General features: G+C 31.2%; 1 protein-coding gene across 1 annotated transcript in view; it reads right to left on the reverse strand.

The window, feature by feature from the left end:
• Positions 1–26,274, reverse strand: part of LOC145306018 (uncharacterized) — a 65,339-nt gene that overhangs the window by 20,905 nt on the left and 18,160 nt on the right. The window contains exons 4-6 of the mRNA XM_080147954.1: positions 23,595–23,647; positions 19,528–19,581; positions 13,418–13,480 (exon numbers count right to left, since the gene is read on the reverse strand). Coding sequence (XP_080004080.1) covers positions 13,418–13,480; positions 19,528–19,581; positions 23,595–23,647 — 170 coding nt within the window. The remainder of the gene's footprint in view (positions 1–13,417; positions 13,481–19,527; positions 19,582–23,594; positions 23,648–26,274) is intronic.

Here is a 26,274-nt window from a genome sequence, read left to right on the forward strand (position 1 = left end):
ATCCAGTTTTCTACGAATATAGAAATGTACAATCATAAGATTAAAACTAGTTTTTTTAGCCGGTGCCTTGTATAATTGTACATTCTATATCCGTGGAAAGCCGTTTATAATACGATACGAGAAATAACTATTATAACTTCTAAGAAAGAGAACTTTAATATTAGTTTTGTAATTTATACGTCAGAAATTTATATCATACTTCTGCTATATAAAAGGTAAATGAAAAAAAATTTAATTATAATTGCATAAATAACCCATTTTAAAAATAAATAGTTATGCATCGTTACTTACACAATGCATAGTGTTTAACCTACATTTTTTTACAGGGATTTAGTGACATTATATTAGATATATTCTCATTTGGTATGCTAAATTCTGCTTTTGATAGCTTGTGAAAATTTCGTATTGATGGGGGTCTAGAAATAATTTAAAGTTAAACTGTTTTTGAAGCATTTTTGAAAAAATTATACCCACATACATTTTTTGAGGAAATTCATAGTTTTTTTTATATTTATAATTTGCCTTTTACGAACTTTTGTATCTTTTTCTTTCAAGAATGCTTCAAAAATAGTTTAATGTTCTCTTAATTCCTGAATTTTTATAACAGGAAATGTGTTAAAACAATGTTTGTGCTTGGCAAAAACTTTTAGTTTCAAATGAGGTTGGAAGTGTAAAACCCAGGATAGAAATGTATAATCTCATAAACAAAGCAATTCAAAATAACATACTATTACTAGCGGTACGTCCCTAGAGACCTCTAGGGGCAATTGAGGAGGAATTCGATTTTTTTCTAGGGGCGATTTCTCTTGGTAATATAGGGTACGGAACCCTCCACTAAAATAGCTATTAAACTTCCTAGGACATATGCAAAGCTATCCTGTAAAGGAAAACCATATCGGTTTATTAACGGTTATCGATATAATCGGTACAGACAGACAGAAATCCTGTTACTTCATTATTTAAAACAGAGGATCTACAAATTGTCCGGAAAAATGATCCGTGTGACGTCAATAGATCCAGCCCTTTTTAAGGGCTTTCCTTTCCCACTTCTCTTCTCATCTCTCCCTTTTATGACGTCACATGGCTCATTTTTTCTGACACTTTGTAGAGTCTCTTTGAAACAATTATGATAATATCCATAGGGTACAGAACAGGGGAAAGGACAAAGTTTGAGCAGATTTTCAGTTGTCACAAGAAGAAAGAGAGCTGTGAAGTTTATTGAAAAACAAAAATAACGATTGTTTAATTTACAACTACATACACGTTCTTCTTTGTAGCATGATCGACAGACCAACCAACTAGGGTTATTAACTTATTATATATTTTATGATCAATGGTATAGGAAATCATAACCAAAACAAGGATGACAACATCCATAAACGCGAAGCACTGAAACGGTAGGACAAACGGACATTAACACTTGTATAGTGTCTGAACTTAATAATCAGAATATAAGTATAAGAGTCGAAGCAAAATTGTAAGTAAATTTGTTGAAAAACTGCTTGATACATGATAATATTTATGGACATACTTACATTTTTAGGACTTGATTATAGAGTTGCTTCGCTTAAAATATTGTTCTTTGTTATCCCAGGAATCAATATACTAAAAATCAGATCAAACGGATAATTAGATCACAAAAAAATTTGTTGTTAAAAAGTAGAAAAATCAACATGTTTAAAATGGACGTACGGACATTCTGGTAATGATTATAGAGTTGCTATGTTTTCTAAATCGTACCTAACTACTAAAGGAATCACCATGCAAAGTTTGAAATCGATAGGACAATTTTAACATGCCTAAGTTTACATATAAAAGCTATCTACCTCGGACGGACGAACCGACCCTAGTTATAGAAAAGATTTGCTTTTAAAAATAAACGTTCATCCTATTTTTCGATGAACTGAATTTAGTTTCCGAAAGTGTGCGTAGCTTCCGCGTCCTATCTCAATATTTGCTACTAGCTAAAAAAGCTTCAAACTTTTAAAAAATAAAAATTAGAAAAATTTTAATTTTTGAATGTATAATGTATAAATCGTTTATACATTAAATCGCTTTTACATTTGACCGGAGTCGCTGAAAATAGGGTCTGCAATAATTGGGTTATCTGCTGTACACTTTAGGAAACTAGGGCTTGAATAGGAAATCATTTTCAGCTGATCTATTTTTCTTTTTGGAGTTTAGTTTAAGCCATAAATAAAATAAAAAGCCATAATAAATTTGATTCGTATGTTTTTTCGATTTTGGAAACAATGTCTTTTATATTAATTAACCTGTAAAACATAATTAAAAAAATGCAACACATAACGAAATACACTTTATGCAACAACAAAAAAAAACACACAGAAAATTATTGATCTTATACAATCATTTTTGTAATTTTTATCTAATCAAAAATATTGAAGTCGAAGGATTATCCTACATAGTTTCCTATTTCCTAAAGGACTTAAAATCACTTTATATTTTATCTTTTTTTCATGGCTGCAATATAATGCCGTTGGCTATTTTAATTCAACGTCGGGCATGATTTTTAAAAGTTATTCATCTAACTATCGATTCATTTTCTACCTTGCGTTTTTATATGGGATGGTTGCATATTTCAATGAAAGTTAGCTAGCTAGGCATCCATTTTCTACCCTGCTATATTCCATGGGATTGATGCCAGGGATCTAAATGACTAAGACAATGACCGATAAATTGATGTACATCCCCAATGATAATGCACAAAATTATCCCTTTTGTAGACTACAATTATTAGTTTAAACGCTTAAACACTAAACTTAAGTAACCAATTAAAATTCAATAAAAGTCCCCAAAGTTGTGAAATCAACGAATCATAAACATTGGAGACTAGTGTAATAAACAGTCCAATGTCCCCTCCCTCCTTGGTTTGATGCACATTTCCCTGAAAGATATCTAGCTAGCATTAACAGTGACAAGGACAGTTAGGTTCAACCAGGGAAAGCGGGGGATAGGACTAGGAAATATAATTTAATATTTCACCCCAATAAAAATTCTTTAGAGTTAACATGTTCAGGGAAAATATTCATTTACATACCATAAACCAACCAAGAGAGAGAGAGAGAGAGAGAGAGAGATGCGGGTCAATAGGATGTTTATTACACTAGTCCCCAAAGTTTTATAGTAAAGTTTTTTTTATACTTTGAGGACTTTAGGGAATTTTTATTGATTGATTCATTAAGTTGAGTGTTCAAACGTTTCAACCACTAACTTTTAATTACAGAAGGGGTAATTATTTATATCATCATTGGGGATGTACATCAATTTAATGGCCATTGTCCTATCCCTTTAGATCCCTGCATTCCATTCCTAGTTGGTTTCAGCTCACTAATGACGACAATTTTACACAACATTAATCCTATATTTTTACTCTCAAAGAAAATCTCTAGAAAAAAATGAAGAAACTTTGAATCAATTAGAAAAAGTTAATTCATAAATTGAAATTAAGTAATAACAAGAGATCTAAAGGGATAAGACAATGCCATGATAAGCGTTTTGACACTCAACTTAATGAACTTACCAATTAAAATTCAATAATAGTCCCCAAAGTTGTTAAGCCAAGGAATAAGAAATGTAATCATAAAAGTAATAACTGTTATCTTAATGGTGGAAAAGTTAGTGGCAAAACAAGTTTCAAATTTATACAAAAATCCGGGAACTGTGACTTGCAAAAATAATCCTCGGTAAAGTCAGGGAGGGAGGGAACATTGGGCTGTTTATTACACTAGTCCCCAAAGTCTTATTATAACGTTATCTTATTTGTTGGCATAACAACTTTGAGGACTCTTATTGGTTTTGAATGTTTGGTTCATAAAGTTTAGTGTCCATAAATGTTTAACCACTAATTATTTATCTAGATAAGGGTTGATTTTGTGTATCACCATTGGGTATGTACGTCAATTTATCGACCATTGTCTTATCCCTTTAGGTCCTTGCATGAAGCACACAAAATTTGCATGAAAATTAAATGGGGTGAGCCAAATATTCCCCCCTGCCCACCCAACATTTACAATGTAAAAGTATGGAATTAGATAATTAATGGTGGGGAATATTTAAAGACTGCTGTCTTCTTAAGTGGATACTTTTTGGATATGTTGGTAATTAATAGTTAATTATCTTTCATCGTATTATAAACAGCTTTCCGAGGATATAAAAATGTACAATTATTTATAAAATTAACACAAGTTTTGTTAATCCCGAAATGCCGAAGGCACGGACGAAGCCCAATCTGCACCACTTTTAAATCTTGTGACGTCCCACTTCTCTTCTCATCTCCCTCATTTTTATGAAGTGGTGCAGATTGGGCTTCGTCGAAGGCACGGGCTAACATATGTACATGGTTTTAATATCATGATTGCACATTGTTATATTAGTAGAAAACTGGATATGATAGGATACGATTCGTGATTTTTAAGTATGGCTTAGGTTCTAACCGAGCGGAAAAAAATTAAAAATCCCAGTGTGATATTGTCTTTATCAAAATTTTATCATTAGATACAAGAAGCAAATTTGGATTTTAAGATCCACAATCACATACCATATCCTTGTAATAAAGTATAAGAATGTCTGTTTGTACCGAAGGATTTAGCAAACCACTGAACCGTTTTAGTTCTCCTTTACATATCTGTTGGCATTATAATTATATTATATGAACTTTTGCCAGTTATTATGACTATTTTCAATAAACAGTAATTGAGTAAAATAATATTTATACATCGGATTGTATTATAAACAGCCTTCCTCGGATATAAAAATGTACAATTATAAGATTAAAACAAGTTTTGCTCCAAAGCAACAACAACAATGAAATACGCTTTAGAACACAAAAGATTACCCATATTCTACACGAATTGAATTTGGCACAAATTGTGCTAGATATAAAAGCCTGGGAAAAGAAAGGACTCAGGGATGGAGAGGAAATTGGGCTGTTTAATACATTAGTCCCCAAAGTCATATTCTCTTATTAGTTGGCTTAATAACTTTGGGGACTTCATTGAATTTTGATGGGTTTGTTCATTTAGCTTAGTGTCCAAACGTTTTACCCACTAATTTTGATCACAGATGGGGTAATTTTGTGTAATATCATTAGGGATATACTATTGTCCTATCCCTTTGGATCCCTGTAAAGGATTGCATGATTTTATTCATATGAGCTACATTTTCTTCCTTTTCTTTCAATGGATGAAAAGATTCTTTTTAGTCCTAATTCTAAGCTAAAAGTATAATTATATTCAAGAAGGAAGGAACAATGGGCTGTTTATTGAACTAGTCCCCAAAATTTTGTAATGACGTTTTCTTAATCGTTAGCTTAAAATTTTGTGTTTTTTTATTAAATTTTTATAGGTTAGTTCACTAAGTTAAGTTTCCAAACATTTTACCCATGATTGTTATCTACAAAAGGGGTAATTTTGTGTATAATAATTGGGGATACCCATCAATTTATCGGACATTGTCTTATCCCTTTAGATCCCTGAATTATATTACATGTTTATTAGAGTGTTGCAAGACACGTGAATATTAATAAAAACAAGGATGACAACGGTTGTGGGGAAAAAGGTGGGTCCGGCTTTCTGGCATATCTCAAATTTGGCGAACTTAAAACTTTGCAACGCCTAGATAGAAATTATTTTTTTCTATTTAGAATATTTACATTCTATATTTAAATGCACTAAAAATTATTAAAGGATTATTATTTTGTATATCAAAAACATTAATTTGATTTTAAAAATTAGCGGTTGTATCGGAGACAACTTCGCAGGAAACTAAATAACATTCGTGTTACATCTAGGATGACTTTAGAGTTTAAGTTTTAGTAGCGAATTTACTCTATGTTTAACCCTAAACGGTCGGTACCCTTTCTGGACCTTAATAGGTTTGGGGGGGGGGGGGGGCGTTGAAGTTCCCCCCTATTAAACAAACATCCTGTTATTTTCTTATGAGGATTGCTAAATATTCTTTTTAAAAGCGAAGCTTTTCTATAATTAGGGTCGGTCCGTCCGTCCGTCCGTAACGGATAGCTTTTTTCGTTAATTTAGGCATGTTAGAATTGTCCTATCGATTTTAAATTTTGAATGGTGATTCCTTTAATAGTTAGGTACGATTTAGAAAGCGTAGCAACTCTATAACCATTACCAAAATGTCCGTACATCCATTTTAAACATGTTGATTTTTTTACTTTTTTAACAACAAATTTTTGTGATCTAATCATCCGATTGATCTGATTTTTGGTGTATTTATTCCTATAATGTTATAAGCGAAGCAACTCTATAATCAAGTCCTAAAAATGTAAGTATGTCCATAAACATTATCCTGTATTTAGCAGTTTTTCAACAAATTAAATGTTGACAAAGAATTTTAGCCTTCTATCTTAAATGGCAGCTTAGAAAATCACATTTTCCCAAAAGTATTATTGACTGACAGAATGATGGACAGACTGACAGACAGATGGACAGACATCTCAATATCTCTAAAATTAAGCTCAGAGCCTAAATTTTTAATGTTTGTGGGGTCTTTTGCTCAACTAGCTCCTAAAAGGAAATTCCCAATATGAATTCTGTATTGATTACTTAGTACGGTTATGTTAAGAAAGTTTTCTGGAAAAAATCATCTCAATATTTCTAAAAATAAGCTCAGAACTTAATTTTTAGTGTTTGGGGGTCTTATGCTCCACTAGCCCCTAGAAGGAAAGTCTCAAAATAAAATCTGTAATGAATACTTAATTGGTTATGTTAAGAAAGTTTTTTGGAAAAAAAATCATCTCAATATCTTTAAAAATAAGCTCAGATTTAAAATGTTAGTGTTTGGGGGGTCTTTTGCTCCAATAGCCTCTAGAGGGAAAGTTACAAAATGAAATCTATAATGATTACTTAGTACGGTTATGTTAAAAGGTTTACTACAAAAAAAAATCATCTCAATATCTTTAAAAATAAGCTCAGAACCTAAATTTCAGTGTTTTGGGGTCTTTTGATCCACTAGCCCCTAGAAGGAATGTTCTAAAATGAAATCTGTAATGATTACTTAGTTTGGTTATGTTAAAAAAGTTTTCTGAAAAAAAAAATCATCTCAATATCTTTAAAAATAAGCTTAGAACTAAAATTTCTACTGTTTGGGAGTCTTTTGCTCCACTAGCCCCTAGAGGGAAAGTCTCAAAATGAAATCTGTAATGTTTACTTAGTTTGGTTATGTTAAAAAAGTTTTCTGGAAAAAAAAATCATCTCAATATCTCTAAAAATAAGCTCAGAACCTAAATTTTTAGTGTTTGGGGGGTTCTTTTGCCACACTAGCCCCTAGAGGGAAAGTCACAAAATTAAATTTTTAAAGTTTTATGGGTAGATCCAGTCATGTAAGAGAGCTTACAAAAAGAATTAGGTTGATAACTAGAAAAACAAGCCAGGGCAAAATTTGGTATTGAATTTCATTTCCTATAAGTGTATTAACTTCCCCCCTCCCCCCTTATTTCATTTTTTTTTTGCCAGCCGCTAAATATTAAAACAGCTGTAGAGTGGCCAATTCTAAAGCTATGATAACCAAATTTTAGGACGAACTCTTAGTTTACATAACAAAAAAATATGCCGACGCCAATTAAGTTTTTTATATGTTTATGATTACAGTAATAGACTACATACAGAATTGGCTGGTCTAGAGCTGTTTTGCTCCACTAGCCCCTAGAGGGAAAGTCCCAGGATGAAATCTCCCACCTTAATTTTTTTTATGGAATATGGATATGATTATACATGAATTATAATAAAATTAACAAAATTTACCTATTATTGCCCTTTGGCGCATATCTTATTACAGACTTCCTCATTTGGCAACATCCATATAAGAAAACCTCTGAAATGTAGGACAAACGAACATAAACACTTGTAGCGTATCAGAACTTAATAAGAAGAATACTAAACACAGGTCTAAAAAAAATTTGAAGTAAAGTAAATTTGTTGCAATCTTCTTTAATACAGGATAATTTTTAAGGACATTTTCAACTTATTTATAGAGATGATTTGCTTATAACAATGTACCTTGTTGTAATAGGAATCAGAATCCCAAAAATTAGCTGAATATATAAAAAATCATCATGTTTTAGATGTACTTTCTAGTAACAATTATAAAGTTGCTACAATTCAAAAACCATACCTAATTATTATAGGAATCATTATACAAAGTTTGAAATTAATAGGACAATTCTAACCTGTTTAATTTAACCAGAAGAGCTAACTCTGCCAGAATAATAAACTTACATACAGACAGACAGACTTAATTATATAAAAGCTTTGCTTTTAAAAAGCTGATATGAATTTACTCACTAACAGAACAATACTGATTAATTTTCCAATATTTTTCTCAACCAGAGTACACTTGAACAGAATATATTTGTTTTATTTTTGAATCTTTAACCATTTGAGGGTGAGGAGAAAGTTAAATGGCAGGAAAATGTTGGCAAATAAACTAATTTTTAAAAGCAAATCTACAATGCAACTCACTTTGTTTTTCTCCCTGTTAATCTATCACTCTGTTTGAAATCCTATAAGGAAAATACCTAAAAAATATAAAAAATTAAAAATAAATGTAGTAAAAAAGTTACATTAACCCTTTACAGTCGGGCCCCTTGCCGCACCTTAATCGGTCGGGGGGTGGGGGGGGGGTGTTAAACGCCCCCCTTATTATCTCAGTTCCTGTCAGAGCTAGAGGGCAAAATTTTTTTGTGCAAGTCCCCTGTTTGATAATGAATTTCCGACCTTTTATAAGTCTAAGTCAATTTTCGCTTCCTTCACCCTTTTATTTAACAACCTTTGTTTTTAGGTCTTTTTTTACTTAAAAATTTCAAACGGCTGTAATTTTCTTATTTTTGAAGCTAGAAGAAAATTTTTTTCTCCAGAAAATGTTTATCTTTATGTAAATTTTACATTAGAAATATCAAAATATAAATTTCTGCGGCCGCAGCTGTACTTGGCAGCTGCAAGCCGCCGCAGTCGGCGGGAAAACGGCGGCGGATCTTTGAAATTGAAATTTTAATATGTAATGTAGACATGTAAGAAAATCTTAAGTTTAAAATTTGAAGTCTCTAAGTCAAAAATTGCGGCCACAAGAGCCTTTTAAAGATTTCTGGAGACCTGGAGGATCAGGACCTGCAGGATCATACCTGGAACCTGAAAGTGACTTGAACACCTGTATTTTATATAAGGATGTACTACTAGAGGATTTTTTAGTATTTTGGCATGATAAAATGCTTTAGTCAAAAAAATATTTTTGCTCTTTACCTGGATGACCCTGCCAGGTTTGCTGGCATCCTGTGCCTTCCAGGATGGAGATATTCAAAAAATTCCAACTCTCAGTTATGTGTCATACCCATACTTAAAAAGTCAAGCAGTTTGGGCTCTTTATCTTTCACACACAGAAAATGAGATAGAAAAAACAGGATGGAAAAAATGGAAAATGAGATAGAAAAAACAGGATAGAAAAAAAACGCCCCCACCCCCCGACCGTTAAAGGGTGAATATAGGTTTGATATGATATGAGCTTATATCAAAGGTGCCATTACATACTTTTAGAATATCTATGCCAAATTTAAAAATTCAAAAAAATCCTTAAGTAGATTTTGCAATTTTCTGTTTCAATTGAACATATAATAAATGAGATTGCCAACAAAATCGTTTATTTTAGCCCTTTACAAGACTTTTTTTTGACTATTTTGCTTAAGTTTGATTGACTATTACATTGGCACGCACCTTAAAAGATAATTTAAATGTTTATTATTTTAGATTATATACTAGTTTATTTAATTTTTTAAAAAGCATAAAAATAATTTGCGTAGAAGGGCGTCAGGAGTATTGACAGGGTAAATAATACGTCTTAAAGTTTATTTTCTGTACAGAGATCTTTGATTAATTCATGATGATATAAACAACCCTTGTGTACGCATTTTCAACACACACACACACGGCTACAAAAAAACAGGGATTTGAAATCATTCTTCCTCCAAGAAAATTTTATTGATTATTTTTTTTACTTTTTACATTATTTGATGTTTTTTTTTAACTTTTAAATAATTTACTTTATGAAGGTAGAAGGAGGGTATATTTACCCCTGATTAAAGGACGCCTGCAAGAACTCTCACGCTTAAACTGCTGAAAGACTGCCACAAGTAGACCCAATACCCCAAATTTGAAGCCTTCAGCTTCAATAACCTAAAAGTTCTAGGCATTTCAAAATAGTATTTTATGTACATTGTTATTTTGAAAGATTTCCAATGCTCATAAAAGAAAAAATAATATTAAATTACGTCGCCTAGACACAAAATTATAACTTTATCTTTGTCAGAAACTTAGATTACCGGTAACTGATTACATTTTTACATTAAAAACACCACATTTCATAATCAAAATCTATGAAAAAAATCAATTTAAATTGCATTTGTAAACGAAAATCATAGCGGACACAAAGGGAGAAACTTATACAAGCTCAGCTGTGATTGGTTGTTTAGCTGATTCAGCCTTCTGATTGGCTACAGTACATTCAATACAATGCAAGTTAAACTTAATTTTTTTAAATGATTTTGACCATAAAAATGGGTATTTTTATTGTAAAAATATAATTAGTTACGGGCAACCTAAATTTCTGACAAAAATAAGCATATAATTTTGTTTCTAGGCCACGTAGTTTAATTTCAAAATTTCTAACATTAGCATTGAATTTCTTTCAAAATTTCCATTGTATATAAAATGTCAATTTAAAATGCCTAGAACTTTTTTGTTATAGAAGCTGAAGGCTTCAAATTTGGGGTAATGGGTCTACTTGTGGCAGTCTTTCAGCAGTCCAAGCGTGGTATTTCTTGCAGGCTTCCTTTAATTGGTTTCCACGTTATTACGACTATCATTTAATGAAAGCTTTTTAATTCAACCTTGCCACGAAGCCTTGTGTGATGCTAGGGTGTTTGAGTTCTTAGGGAACCACACTAATTACAAAATATTTTCTTCAAGATTGACGGGTTTTAAGCTATAAACAGACTTTTACAATTGAATATGTCAATGTTTTTAAGTTATTTATAATCTATGGAATTGCACCTTTGATATAAGCTCATATCATATCGAACCTATATTCGCCCTTTAAGGGTTGACAAACATCTAAATTATAGATAAAATTCGCCAACAATTTCAAGATCCATATTTCAACTCCATTTATCCCTGCAAACATAATTTACATTGATGCGAATACATTCAAACACATGCGACGCATGTGAATTAATTGATACTTTATCTAAAGTCGCTTGTAATAAAAGATTTAAATATATCTATGTATATAAAATACATTAATATACAGATTTTTATTTTTGTTTAAATTTTAATTATTGGTGGTGTTTAAACCACTTTTTTGAACAACGCCCCCATAAAACGTTTCCATGTATAGATTGAAGAAAAGTACATTAAGCTATTAAGTACATCGATAAAGTATTTTTTTTCTTCATAGTATGTAAATTAATTTTTGAAACAAACTTAGAAAAAAAGCTTTTGAGATATTAATAATCATTAATTAATTCTTTTAAAAAAAAATTAATTTAAATATCTGAAAATTTGCCGTTAGTTCTTAGTTGGTATAAAACAAAATAATTTAGAGTAGCGGGGCTACTCTATTACTATTAATATTACAGAAATTTTAAATGAGTAGTAAGTAAATATCATAATATTAGCACCAGTTTTGTTAGCTCAGGCATTTGGAACCTTGTTTTCACTTATTATCCACGGAAAGATGTCTATAATACGATGTGGAAAATTACTCAGCTAAATTTATTTAGGATCTACAATATTTTGATATACATGATACAAAATATATTTTTTTTATTTAATGAAAAAAATATATTTCTTTTATTTCATGAAAAAAAATATTTTCTACTTTTCATCCCTTTTGTCCTTGTTAACACAGTATAAATTTTGTACAGCAGAGAAAGAGTTAGCAATGACAATAGTCCCCAAAGTTTTAAATAACGTTTTCTTATTTATTAGCTTAACAATTTTGGGGATTGAGTCAATTTGAATAGGTTGATTGTTCACACTTTTTAACCACAAATTTTAATCTACATAAGGGGTTATTCTAAGTATCATCATCGGGGATGTATATTAATTTATCAGCCATTGTCTTATCCCTTTAGATCCATTACACTCACAACTGTATACAACTTCTAATTTAATTTGCTTTTGTGTATTGATAAAACAATATGCTTATGTGATAATATGCGGCAATGACCGCACACCGTTGAATTGGTCTTTTCCCCCCCAACTAATTTGTTTCACTACGCCTCCCACTGTATAAAAGTAGTCAGTAATTAAGAACGATAAATCATGAGATATTTGATCATGCACCTCATGCGTGGACCCACCATATTCCCCACAACCATGACAACATCTATAAATAGCGAATCACAGCAAATGATGGAATGGACAAATGGAAGAGAGAGAATATCACGAAACCTTCAAAAAATAATTCTTATGTCTTTTTAAGCATGACTGACTAGATATGCATATTTCATGGAAATTTTGACTATCTTTTATGAAAGCCGAGAAAAGCACATTTCTCCCAGAGACTGACTGACGGACAAACAAAATGAAATAGTTTTAAATTTAGCTCCTCTTAGAAATTAATACATGGTAATTTATAGTGCACTAGCGGCTACGACCCTAGAGGCCTCTAAGGGTAGGGGAATTTTTTTTGGAGGGTTGTGGTTGTTACCCTCAATAAATAAGCTATAAACCTTTCCAGGGCCTATTAGAAACTACACTGTAAACGTAAACCTGATTCAGCGGTTAACGAGATCGCTACAGACAAAACAAGCTTACTTCTTTATATAATAGGATATTATAAAGAGGATAAGTTTAAAAACTTTCAGCCAAAGTATCCAGAATGAAGTCACATTAGAATATTCCTTTATTTATTAGAATAGTTCATTATTCTAATATGACGTCATTCGGGATTCTTCAACCAAAAGTTTTTAAATGTATCCCCCTTTATCATAGGCATTATAAAGAGATTCCTCAAAAGCAAGTAATTTTAAACCCCCTAATGATTCAGCACAATATATAATGTGTAAAAAGTATTTTAAAGCAACAAAATTGTTCCTTGTATTCTAAACGAATTTAATTGATTTTAATCTTGACATTTTTTAGTGGGATATAATGGGATAAGACAATGGCCGATAATTTGATTTTCAAGACCAATCAATGGCGATACACAATATTACTCTTTCTGTATGTTACAATTAGGAGTTGAAAGTTTGGACATCCAATCAAAATTCATCAAGTCCCCAAAGTTGTTAGATGCGAACGTTATTATAAAACTTTGAGGACTAGTGTAATAAAGAGCCCATTGTCCTCTCCCTCCACGCATTTTTGAGTGACCTTTTATTTACCTGAAGGTGTATTGAGTGCAGGGGATGATCTTTATTTCTGCTCCGAGCTCAAACTTTGGCACCCTGAAATAAATGTTATTAGTTATTTATTGTATCGTATTATGGATAGCTTCCCGCAGATATTAAAATAGAATATTATAACATTAGAACCAGTTAGCACCGAGGGGCCTAAGGTTCGGGCTAAAAAAACTTAACTTAAGATTTTTATTTTAATATTTCAAGAAAATTGTCTGTTATACGATGATATACATGAGTTTTCAAAATGACAAAGAACCGGTTCTAGTCCAGCGAATATTAATCGGTTTCGAAGCCATACTGGAAAATGTATACTGAACGAGCTACCTATGCATCAAAAGGGATATAAAGACAATGTCCGATAAAATGATTTGTATCCCCAATGATGTTACACAAAATTTCCCCTTATGTAGTGGTTGAAACGTTTGGACACTCAGCTTAATGTATCAACCAATCAAACTTTACTGAAGCCCCAAAAGTTGTTAAGCTAACCAATAAGAAAATGTTATTATAAAACTTTTGGGGACAAGTGTAATAAACAGACTGAAGTCCCCTCTCTCTCTCTGATAACTACTAATTTTTAGCAAGAATTGATATTTATTGCCGACTCAAGAATTCTTTTCTGATATGTAACAGGTTGTGTGTAACCATTTAGCCAAATGCGCTTATTAAGTCAAAGTGTTCTTAATTATGACTAAGTGTATAAGTAAAGTTTGACTTAATTAGCGCATTTGACTAAAGGGTTAATTCCACACAACTTTATGGAAAAAGCGCAAAATCTGTGTCTGCCTTGTTTGACTCTTTAGATAGTAACTCATGCTCATAAATGAATTGCCATTTGAATTTTGATTTAATTACAGAAAAGAATTTTACTTTGAAGTACCTTTTCAATTTTACGTACATTAATGCATATGATAGAATGGATGGATTGACAAGGGAAAATTTGTCATAAATTTAGCCTCCTAATATGGACCTCATTTATTGGTCTGTTTGCTCATCCAGTAGTAAGGGGGGGGGGGGGAAAGCGGTGGATGGAGGTATCGTTATTTTAGACAGCTGCAAATATAACTTCATTAGAGCACAGCTAGAAGTCTCTAGGGGCAATTAATGTGGGAGATAACCTCCCCCGAAATAGTTAGAAACCTTCCCTGGACCTATGAGTAGTTTGATTGTAATGGAGAACCACATTGGTTCAGCGGTTAGCAAGATCCTTCGCAACAGACAAACCCTAAAAGCCTCCAGGGGCAATTATTGTGGGAGATACCCTCCCCCGAAATAGTTAAAAACCTTCCCTGAACCTATAAGAAGCTTCACTGTAAAGGAGAACCATATCGGTTCAGCGGTTTGTAAGATCCTTTACTACAGACAAAAAAAAACCTTACTACTTTATATAATAGAATATGGATGTATGCAATTTGTGTAAGATCTCGTTGATTGCTGGATTCTTGAGGCGAAGCCTCTAGAGGGTAGGGACGAAGCAGACGTGCTGTATATAATGACTGTCTGTAAGTCTTTGTGTATGTTCTGTAATATCTTTTAATTTTAAAAGAGGGAGGGGGGATGGATAAATAATTTCTTTTAAAGAGAAAAGCTCTGATATTAAATAACCTGCTTTTGGGGGAGATTCGCCAGTACTTTTCTTAGACATATTTAGTTTGCCTATTTCACTTTTCAGTTTTCGTAAATATTTTGCTATTTATGCATAAAAAGTCTAAATTAGCACAAAAAATAAAACAAAACTTTTGTACCTATTTATAGAACTTTACATACTGTTTATGTTAGAGTAAGGATATTTCATCTCAAGAAAAATTATTCCAAAGGAAAAATTTATTTTAAAGGATTGTCTAGTTATCCAGATGTTTTATAACAATGCTGACAACTTTCATTAAAGTGAAGGAGGAGAAACGAACAATAACTCTTGTAGAGTGTAAGGACTTGAAAAGCAGAAAATTAATTTCTGAGTCTAAACGAAATTGTACATACATTTGTTTCAAAATTGCGTAAATATAGGATACAGTAAAAAGACAGACTTACATGTTTGATTATAGAGTTGCCTCGCTGATAATACTTTACCTTGTTGTCCTAAGAATCATTATTTAAAAATCAGAGGAATAGGACCATATCATACAAAAATGTTGTCAAATATTAAAAAATCTGCATGTTTTAAATTTACGTAAGGACTTTCAGATTTTTGCTTTTATGGATATTGTGTCATTCTTGTTAAAAAATCTTTTTTTAGATAGATACTATTCCATGTGTTTACTATGTTGTAGCATTTTTTTACTTTTTTATTCTTTTAGTTGTGTAAAGAACTTTTAAAATGAAATTAAAACTTGATAGGAAGCAATATAGCAGACAACAAATAAGAAACGGTAAACCATTCATTTGGCCAATTTTTTTTTTAGCAATTTTGAAATGTTGATTTGCTCCACTAAAGAAGATATCCAAATTAGATGACAAAATAAGAAAGAGAAAAATTAAGCTGAAAACATGAACAATATATTTTCTGGAAAATTGTTAATCATACATGCAAAAATCTAGCATAATTATTCTTGGGAGGATGGCGGTAACCTCCACCAAAGTAGTTATAAACCTTCCCAGGACCTATGAGAAGGTAATCTGTAAAGGAGAACCATATCGGTTCAGCGGTTAGCGAGATCCTTAGGTACAGACAAACAAACAGAAAGACAGAGATCCTGTTACTTTTATATAATAGATTAATATTTTGCAGGTTTGTGTCCATACTAAAGAATGAACAACTACCTAAACAAAGTTTAATTTTTCTCTGGTTTTGCTAAGCAACAAATATAAACATACATATTTAATACATAGTGCTCGGTGTAATATATATTTACTCACAACTGCGCCTCTAGAGGCATCTAAAATTTATAAAAAAAAAATACTGCATAAAACCTTCCTTGGAAATTGTATTTGTCTTTCCTAATTTAAGAAAACTAAATGATTGTCTTTTGGTAGTTGTTCATACTATTATAGGCAACTTAATGTTGTAAATCTTTAAACGTATAAGAAGCTCCAATGTAAAGGATAACAATATCAGTACAGATAAAAAAAAACTACTACTTTATAAAATGGGATATGTAAAACATATTTTATCATATAAAGAAACGACTGTTACAGAAAGCTTCTACTGGCCATCAGATTATAGTTTTTTTATTGCATTTTATCATAAACAGCTTTCCGCGGATATAGAAATGTGCAATTATATGATTAAAACCAGATTTGTTAGCGCTGAGATGCAAAAGACACGGGCCAAAAAACTGGTTTAAATCTAATGATTATACATTTTATATTCGTAGAAAACTGGATATAATACGATGCAATACATAATTTTCCATTGTGGCTGAGAACCGGTTTCTGATCGACCGTATATTAATCGGTTTTGAAGCAATACTGGAAAAAAGTTTAACTGCAATTAATCTTGTTTTACTTTTAAACTATGCATCAAACACTAAACAAAACATGGATGACCACATCCATAAAGCGAAGCTCTGAAACTGTAGGACAAACAAACATTAACACTTGTAAATTGTCAGAACTGAATAAGCAGAATATAAATGTTTAAGTCTTGTCAAAATTGTCAGTAAATTTGTTGCAAAACTGCGTAAATACAGGATATTTTTTGTTTGTCAGCAATAAAATTGCTGTTTTGTCTTAATTTTAGTCGTTCAAACAGACATCCCCCGGTTATATGGCAGCTGTGCTACTACAATAGCCTCAGAATAAAGTGTATAAATTCAAACATACTCTTTTTTTCTATACTTTTCAAAAGTTTTTGAAGTGAAGTTTGATGTTATAAAATTGTTTTCTCACATTCTTCTTACCAACTTTAGACATAGCCCCACAACTTTGCCGGTGTCCCATCACTGGCGCGAAAAATAATAATAATAATTGTGATGATATAGATGTTGTACAATAAATGAATGGCTGCGCCTACTTATAATTATTCTCTAGTAAAAATTGTCTGATTTTAGGTTAAATCTAATTTGAATTTTGTATAAACTTTGATTCAGTGACTCCTTTCCTCAAAATACAAAAAGGGTATGAATCTGCTTTTATTGAACTTAACCCTATCTAATTCTGTAAATATTGTCGTAGTCATGTTATTTATTAACCCTTCCCCTTAAAATATAAATGGTGAAGGTACCTTTTTTATCCCATTTTGATCTAACCTAATTGTGTATATATTTAAAGTTACCCAAGCCCATTTAAAGGATATGAGTTGTAAAAACCACTGCAGGGGGTACAATTTATTAGCACATATTTTATTCTTATCATTTAGTCTATTAAAAGGTTTTAAAATGCAAAGACATATATTTTTTATTATTTTATACATCTTAATTGGAACTGATGATTTATTTAATAGTGAAACAATTGTCTTCCATCAATAAAATGTTAAAAATGTCCCACCGTAATGAATGACGCTCTCCGCAGAGGAGCTTGGGATAGGGGTAGTACTGATATTATGTACGTGACTATTGAGCATCCAAACTTAATCAATAATCCCCTTCTTACACAACCAGGGGAAGTTGCGTGATTATTATTGCGAATGAGAAACATGGAGAATTGAACTCGAACTCTCACCACCGTAGCTCAGTGTACTATCACTTAGCCACGACGCCCCTTACGTCCATCACAATAGAATATGAGTTTACCCGGAAGTTAAGACACACAAACTTCAAATTCAAAGCTAGAGAGTGAATTAAAATAAGCAATCTTAAATATTTAAAAATAGTCTACTTTTCTGTTAATTCTAATTTGGGATAAAAAGTATATATGTAAGCTATTTTTAAGTAAACCATTTTTTATAAGTATATCAGCAATAAGTACATTATAGACAATTTTCCATGAATATTAACATTATTATGATGCGATATAAAAACTAAACTAACGATATAATAACTATGATAATAACATGATTATGTGATTATATACCCATAAAGATACACAACATTTTGATAGGGCTAACAAAATATTAATTTGGCTGCAAAGTGTTCACGCTTTTTTATATCGATATATTGGGTAAAAGTTTGTAGAAAATTGGCATATACATTTCAAACCATGGCCAGGAATCTTTATTAAGACAAAATGTATTGTTCATGGTCATCATTGTAACAGGAAGGTTATTTTGTTGGTTATACTAATCAAATCTTGCTTTAGAAATGGCCAAACATCACAAAACACCCTAGACTTTAAATATGTCTATAGAGCTAGAGTTACTCTTGATTGAGAATATTATTTGAAGCTTAGTGCTTATAAAAAAGCGGATAAATTTCAAACTTTTGGCTAAAAAATGCCATTCCCGAAAAACGTCATGTAAGAATAGTCCATTGTTCTAATATGACGTCATTCGGGAATGGGATATCTCAGCAAAAATTTTAAAAATTCATCCCCATTTTTTAGAGGCACTATAAGAGCTTCTCTTATTTTCTTTGAATTGGCAGAAAAGTTGGCGGAAATCTGGTTTTCTTTAGATAAATTATCCCTTTTCAAGCATATTGAGATCAGTTACACAAAGCTACGATTCATTTGGTATTTTTATAAAGAGCTGAGGCAATGAGTGTAGGAAGGAAGGGGGCAATAGGCTGTTTATTACACTAGTCCCCAAATTTTATATACTCTAGTGAATTTTTATTGGTTTGTTAATTAATTTGAGTGTCCAAACGTTTTAACCACCAATTGTAATTTGCGAAAGGAGTAATTTTGTGTATCATCAATGGGGATGTACGTCAATTTATTGGCCACTCTCTTATCCCTTTAGATCCCTGTGGTTCAATCCAGTGGAATTGCAATGCCAATAAACGTTTTTGGCAAATCGAGGCATTAAAGTAAATGTTAGCTTGTCGGGTTCGAGTCATACTAGAGAAGATGAAAATGGTGCATAATATTGCTAGAATCCGGAATCCGAATTCGGAATCCGAATCAGGAATCCGAATCCGGAACCCGTCAAGAATTGAATCCGGAATCCGCCTTTTTTTGGAAGAATTCTTGTAAGAATCCGAATCCGGTCCAAAAATTTGACGGATTGCCATCATTAGTTCTCTTGAGGATTCTTAACAATTGTAGGAGAAATCTACCTGGGCGAAACAACTCTCTCAGTTCCAGTTTTGTCCTTTTTCATGTATTCTACCCTGAAAAATAAATAAAGAATGGATGAGATCACACAAAGCCTATATCTTCTAAAAAGGTTAAACTTATAAAGGTATAGCCGACAAGCGACATGACTCTAAAATAATGTTAGGGGGGAAGATATAAAGGTGGTCAATTCTACTATGCCCCCAAACGACAGCTGGAAATCATGTATAGGTTTCCTGATTTTCCCCCTAATTAATTTCGTTGTTGGTATAAGCTGGGTTAAATTGAATTAATGTGACCTTGAGAATTATATAAAAGATTATGAAGATTTTTTTATACTATTAATTATGATATATTTGAATAAAAAGATTATTATATCAAAATTGCAATGTACATTTAGTACATACACAAAACAAATAACACATAAAAATTATGATCTATTTGAATAAAAAGATTATTATATCAAACAAGGATGACAACATCCATAAAAGCGAAGCTCTGAAGTGGAAGGACAAACTAACATTAAGACTTGTAGAGTGTCAGAACTAAATAAGCAGAATATTAATGCTTGAGACAAAACAAAATTGTAAGTAAATTTGTTGCAAAAACAACTTAATTAAATACATAATACAGTTTTAGGACATACTTACATTTTTTGGACTTGTTATAGAGATAGTTCTAAGATACAAAAATGTGTTTTCAAAAAAAGGAAATATTCAGCATGTTTAAAATGGACGTACGGATATTATGGTAACGAGTATGCTACGCTTTCTAAATCGTACCTAACTACTACAGGCATCACCATGAAAAGTTAGGAAAAATCGATAGGACAATTCTAACATGCCTAAATAAACGAAAGTTTGGAAAAATCGATAGGACAATTCTAACATGCCTAAATAAACGAAAGTTTGGAAAAATCGATAGGACAATTCTAACATGCCTAAATAAACGAAAAGAGCTTTACGTTACGTACAGACGTAAGGACGGACGTACGGACTGACCCTAATTATAGAAAAGCTTCGCTTTTAAAAATTACAATGTACATATAGTACTAACACGAAATCATATTCTAAATTAAAAATCTATCCCTGAGCCACTTATCATTGCCCCCTCTTCAGTCTAAATGACATAAATCATATTAATTTAATTTAAAATGTTGAGATGGCTGCAGTAAAAAAATTCCAGTATGGGTTCAAACTGGTTCTCAGCCATACTGAAAAATTATTTAAAGCATCGTATTACAGATAATTTTCCACGATTTTTAAAATTCCATCGGGAATTACAAAACTGGTTTTAATCTTATAATCTTTTATTTTTATATCCGCGGAAAGCTGTCTATAACACGATGCGAAGCTGTTTTTAGAATTATTACAGATGATTTTTTTAAAATTTCTTCCTTTTAGTGAATCCTTTTTTAGTGCATATAAAAATGACGTAATATTAGAATAGTCTATTATTATAATAATTTAATAATAATTATTTAAATGTAATAGGCAATAAATTTTAAAACTTTTGGCCAAATTATTTCGAATGGCGTCATATTAGAATAATGGACTACTCTAATATTACGTCATTTTTTATAGGCCATATTAAATAGTACTTTACTAAATGAGGAAATTAAAAAAATAACGATTTCAATTCCTATTACGTCACTTTACAATAATGGACTTCTCTAATATGACGTCATTTTTTATAGGCTCCACTATAAATAGTGCTTTCTGAATCAAAGATGTTTTTCTTCAAAATGGAAAAAGTTCTTTTTGAGAATCTTTTTCCCAATCTTGATTAGATAAAATAGGAAATCTACCAAAATATTTTCTATAAAGTTCTGCAAATAAAGTGTATTGAGATTTGTTTTTGCTTTAATTAAGTGAATACTCTGCAAGAAATAAAACAATAAACAATAGTTTAGAAATTATCCTAACATCTATTCGGTACCACACAGCCCAACCCACCCAACAGCCTATATTTTTTTCCCCGATTAAAAGTAATTGTTAATAAAATGTAGGTTTAAAAAAAGTAAACCAAGAAGTCCAGAATGGATAGCTTTTTTCGTTAATTTAGGCATGTTAGAATTGTCAAAGCAACTCTATATTCGTTACCGTTTGTCCATTTTAAACATGCTAATTTTTAGCTTTTTTTAACAACAAAGTCTAAAAATGTAAGTATGTTTTTCCAAAAAAATTACTTTTGCAATTTTGTTTCGACTGATTATTCAGTTCTGACACTATACAAGTGTTAATGTTCGTTTGTCCTATCGTTTCAGAGCTTCGCTTTTATGGATGTTGTCGTCCTTGTTAAGTAGTACACGTCTAACGTGTAACTAATTAGATTTGTTACAACGTTTTCAAAAATCTTCTATTGGAAATTAAATAACCTTATATAACCATTTAACAAAACAGGGATGACAACATCCATAAAAGCGAAGCTCTAAAACGGTAGGACAAACTAACATTAACATTAGTAGAGTTTCTGAACTGAATAATCAGAATATAAATGTATAAAGTCGTAACTAAATTTTAAGTAAATTTGTTGATAAACTGCTTAAATACTGGATAATGTTTAAGGACATACTTACATTTTTAGGACTTGATTATAGAGATGCTCCGCTTATAACGTTGTACTTTGTTGTCCTAAGAATCAGTATGCCAAAAATCAGATCGGTCGAATATTCTTATCACATAAAAAATTGCTGTTAAAAAGTTAAAAATCAACATGTTTAAAATGGACGTACAAACATTTTGGTAACGATTATAGAGTTGATACGCTTTCTAAATCCTACCTAACTACTACAGGAATAACCACGGACGGACTGATCCTTATAGAAAAGCCTTGCTTTTAAAAATTTATAAGAGGGGTGAGTTCAAATTCTGTTATAAATCCATAAGAAATCATCTTCTAGACTGAGCAACACTTTTCTAATCTAATTTTTAAGATTATACAACTACATAGGAAAGCAAAGTATTATAAAACAAAGATGACAACATCCATGAAAGCAAAGCTCCGAAACGATATGACAGACGAACATTAACTCTTATAGAGTGCCAGAACTGAATATACAAAATATAAATATATAAGTTTTGACAAAATAATACATAAATTTGTTGCAAAACTTCTTAAATACCGAATACTGTTTAAGGACATACTGACATTTCTAGGTCTTGTTTATAGAGATGCTTCGTTTATAATATTGTACCTTATTGAAATAGGAATTAGTACTCCAAAAATCAGATCAATTGGATGATTATATCGTATAAAAAATTGTTTTAAATTTTTTTAAAAATCAACAATGTTAATTTGGACGTGTTGATATTCTGGTAACGATTATAGAATTGCTACTACAGGAATTATCATGCAAAGTTTGAAATCGATAGGACAATTCTAACATGCCTAAATTAACGAAAAAATCTACCCGTTACGTACGGACCGACCCTAATTACAGAAAAGCTTCGCATATTCAACATTTATTCGAAAGTTTGTTAAATTTCAATGTTATCAATTTTACTTTAAAAAGTTACATTCCTTTATAAAAGCAAAGCTTTTCTTAAAATTGTGCCTATAAAAATGACGTCATAATGGGCTACCATAGGTTAATTAAATGTATTTTGGCCTGCCATTGGTAATTTAGACTGTGTATTGGCCTTTCATTGATCATATGTATTGTATGACGACTTTTTTTTATAGGCACTGTAAAGAGATTCTAACTTGATGGAACCTTTATTTAAAAGTATGCATGGTTACAAAAAATATACTCTTGATATAAAAAGCTTGGCGGTTGCATTTTTTCGAAGCAGCTAGATAACGACAAATTTTGGCTTTGGAAGATAGTTTACATTGGATGCTTATTTGTATAGTATCAAGTTTACCCAAAACTATTTCAGACAGACTCGATTCGTTACTGAGGATAACAAAAAATCAGAAATACGATATAGCCAACAAGTGAAATAATTCAAAAATGATAGTTGGGGGCAGATAAAAAGGTCGTCAATTCTATAAGAGACAGCTAAAATTCACTTCGTGATTTTTTTCGAATCAATTTCGTTGTTGGTATAAGCTGCAAAAAAATTACCTGAAGAAATCAATACATTTTCTGTTGTGGATTCTGCCAAAATTGATCCATACCTGAAGGATATAACATTTATAGTTATTCATTCTATAATTAGGGTCGGTCAGTCCGTCCGTCCGGGACAATTAGCTCTTTTCGTTCATTTAGACATGTTAGAATGGTCCTATCCATTTCAAACTTTGCATGATGATTCCTATATCGATTAGGTACAATTTAGAAGGCGTAGCAACTCTACATTCGTAACCAGAAAGTCCGTACTTCCATTTAAAACATCCTGATTTTTTACTTATTTGACAACAATTTACATAGGATATAACTATCCAATTCATCTGATTTTTAGAATGATGATTCCTAGGACAATATGGTAAACTGTCATAAGTGAAGCTTCTCTATAATTAAGTCCTATAAATGTATGTATGTCCTTAAACAGTATTCTATATTTAAGCAGTTTTGCAACAATTGTTTTTAAAATTTATTTTGTTTAAACAAGGTGTTATTGTTAGTTTGTCCTACCATTTTAAAACTGCGCGTTTTTAAATGTTGTTATTTTCAAGATCACCATGCGAATGCTATTAATCCTAACATATAAAGTAGTGAGCTTTTTGTTTGTAAGGAATGATCTCACTAACCGATGAACCGATATGGTCCTCCTTAATATGGAAGCTTCTTATAGATCCCGGGATGGTTTTAGGCTATTACTTTTTTTAGGCGTTTTCTGAGATGGGCATTTTTTGAGATAGGCGTTTTTGAGATAACCCCATTTTTTATAAAAAAGTCTTGGTATGGTTTTAGGCTATTTTCTGCCCTCCATAATCCTTCAAATATAGAGCCCCTAGACGCTAGTGTTTTATAAATGCCTAATTAGATATTAAAATTTTTTTAAATTTCAAAACATTTGTGCGAAAGTTTGATAAAATTTCAATGTTATCAATTTTACATTAAAAAGTTACATTCGTTTCAAAAGCAAAGCTTTTCTTTAACTTTTGTTCGTAATCCAGTACGAAAATGGTTCATATCGTATTGTAGTATATATAGGCAGCTTTCCGCGGATATTAAATTAAAAATAATATAAGAGTAAAACTAGTTTTGTCAGCTCCGAGTGCCCGAAGGACCTTAAACAAAACTGTCTATAATACAATGCTATACAGGATTTCACAGTATGGCTGAGAACCAGTTTTAACCATGCGGATATTAATCGGTTTTGAAGACATACTGAAAAATTATAAGCCCTCAATTTTCATTTTTTAAAAATATTGATTTATTGGCAAGGAAAAAACCAAATATAAAATATTGAATTTTAAATTTAGATAAGAAATCAAAGAAAAAAAAATTGTGTTTTCTCTATCAAAAATAAATATCATGAAATCTTCATTTTTAACAAATTTGTATTTTCAATTAGTAAAGCAATTCCTTGGAAGATAGATAAATATTGACTATAGCAATTTTTGAGATCTTAAGAGATATAAGAGACATGCTTTAAACTATAAAAAAGGCATTAAACTTCTTAAAGGTTTGGATAGGTTAGAAAATAGCCTAAATTCATATGTGAATTTGAAAATAAAATAGCCTAAACTCTTCCTAGGATATATGCAAGCTTCCCTTTAAATGAAGAACTCAATCGGTTCAGTAGTTATAGAGATCTTAAGCTTTAGACAAAAACCCTTACTACTCTATATATAAGGATTAAGGTTACTGAACAGATTGTGCTTTCCATTTTAGGGAAGCTTCACATAGATAGTGGGTTTGGTTTTATACTATTTTTCTGCCCTCTGCTTATCCCTTCAATACTGAACCCACTGCCAGCCCTAAAATCCATAGAGTTGTGTGTTAGCGTTTAGCCAAATGCGCTTATTAATTAAATTCTTCTTCATTTTGACCATTTCTTAAATGATATATATGCATTTGGTCAAAATTGGGAACAGTTTGACTTAATAAGTTCATTTTACTAAACGCTAATACGCGAAAAAATGACCCTCTTTCACTAAAATCAATTAAAAACTTTTTTTGCTTAAGTCATAAATAAAGTGAGTGATAAAGAAAACTCAATTTAAAACCAATTTGATTGAAAGCCTGATTAAAATTTAAACATCTGCCGTGAGTAATTAATTCTTTTTGTCAAACTTGTTGAAATTTTGCAATAATTATCCTATTTGCAATTATATTTACAAGTAGCGAAGCCTTTAAAAATGTTTAAATGATTACTTAAGCAAATTACTGACAGTAGCATATCTAATAAAAAGTTAAGAAAAGATATTTGTTAAGCTCCTGCAAAAAATGACTTAATTTTTTATAGTCACTTTAAAAAGCATCAGGATTGTCTAATATTAGTTTTAAATTTTACACAATTTTATTTTTGAAAGAAAGAAGTCTTTACGAAAATTCCTTTCAATTCTCATTCCGTCGGAACGTCACAGAGAGTAAGCTCTTTTCGTTAATTTAAACAGGTTAGAAATGTCCTATCGTTTCCAAACTTTGCGTGGTTATTCCTGTATTAGTTAGGTAGGTTTAAAAAGCGTAGCAACTCTATAATCGTTACCAGAATGTCCGTACGTACATTTAAACAATATATTGATTTTTAACCTTTTTAACAACTAATTTTTATGTGATAAAATTATCCGATTGATCTGATTTTTGGAATACTGATTCCTGGGACAATGTCACGAGCGAAAAATCTCTATAAGCA

This window comes from Acartia tonsa, chromosome 2 (genome assembly GCF_053477335.1).
Source record: "Acartia tonsa isolate MP-2025a chromosome 2, ASM5347733v1, whole genome shotgun sequence".
In the NCBI taxonomy this organism is placed as follows: Eukaryota; Metazoa; Arthropoda; class Copepoda; order Calanoida; family Acartiidae; genus Acartia; species Acartia tonsa.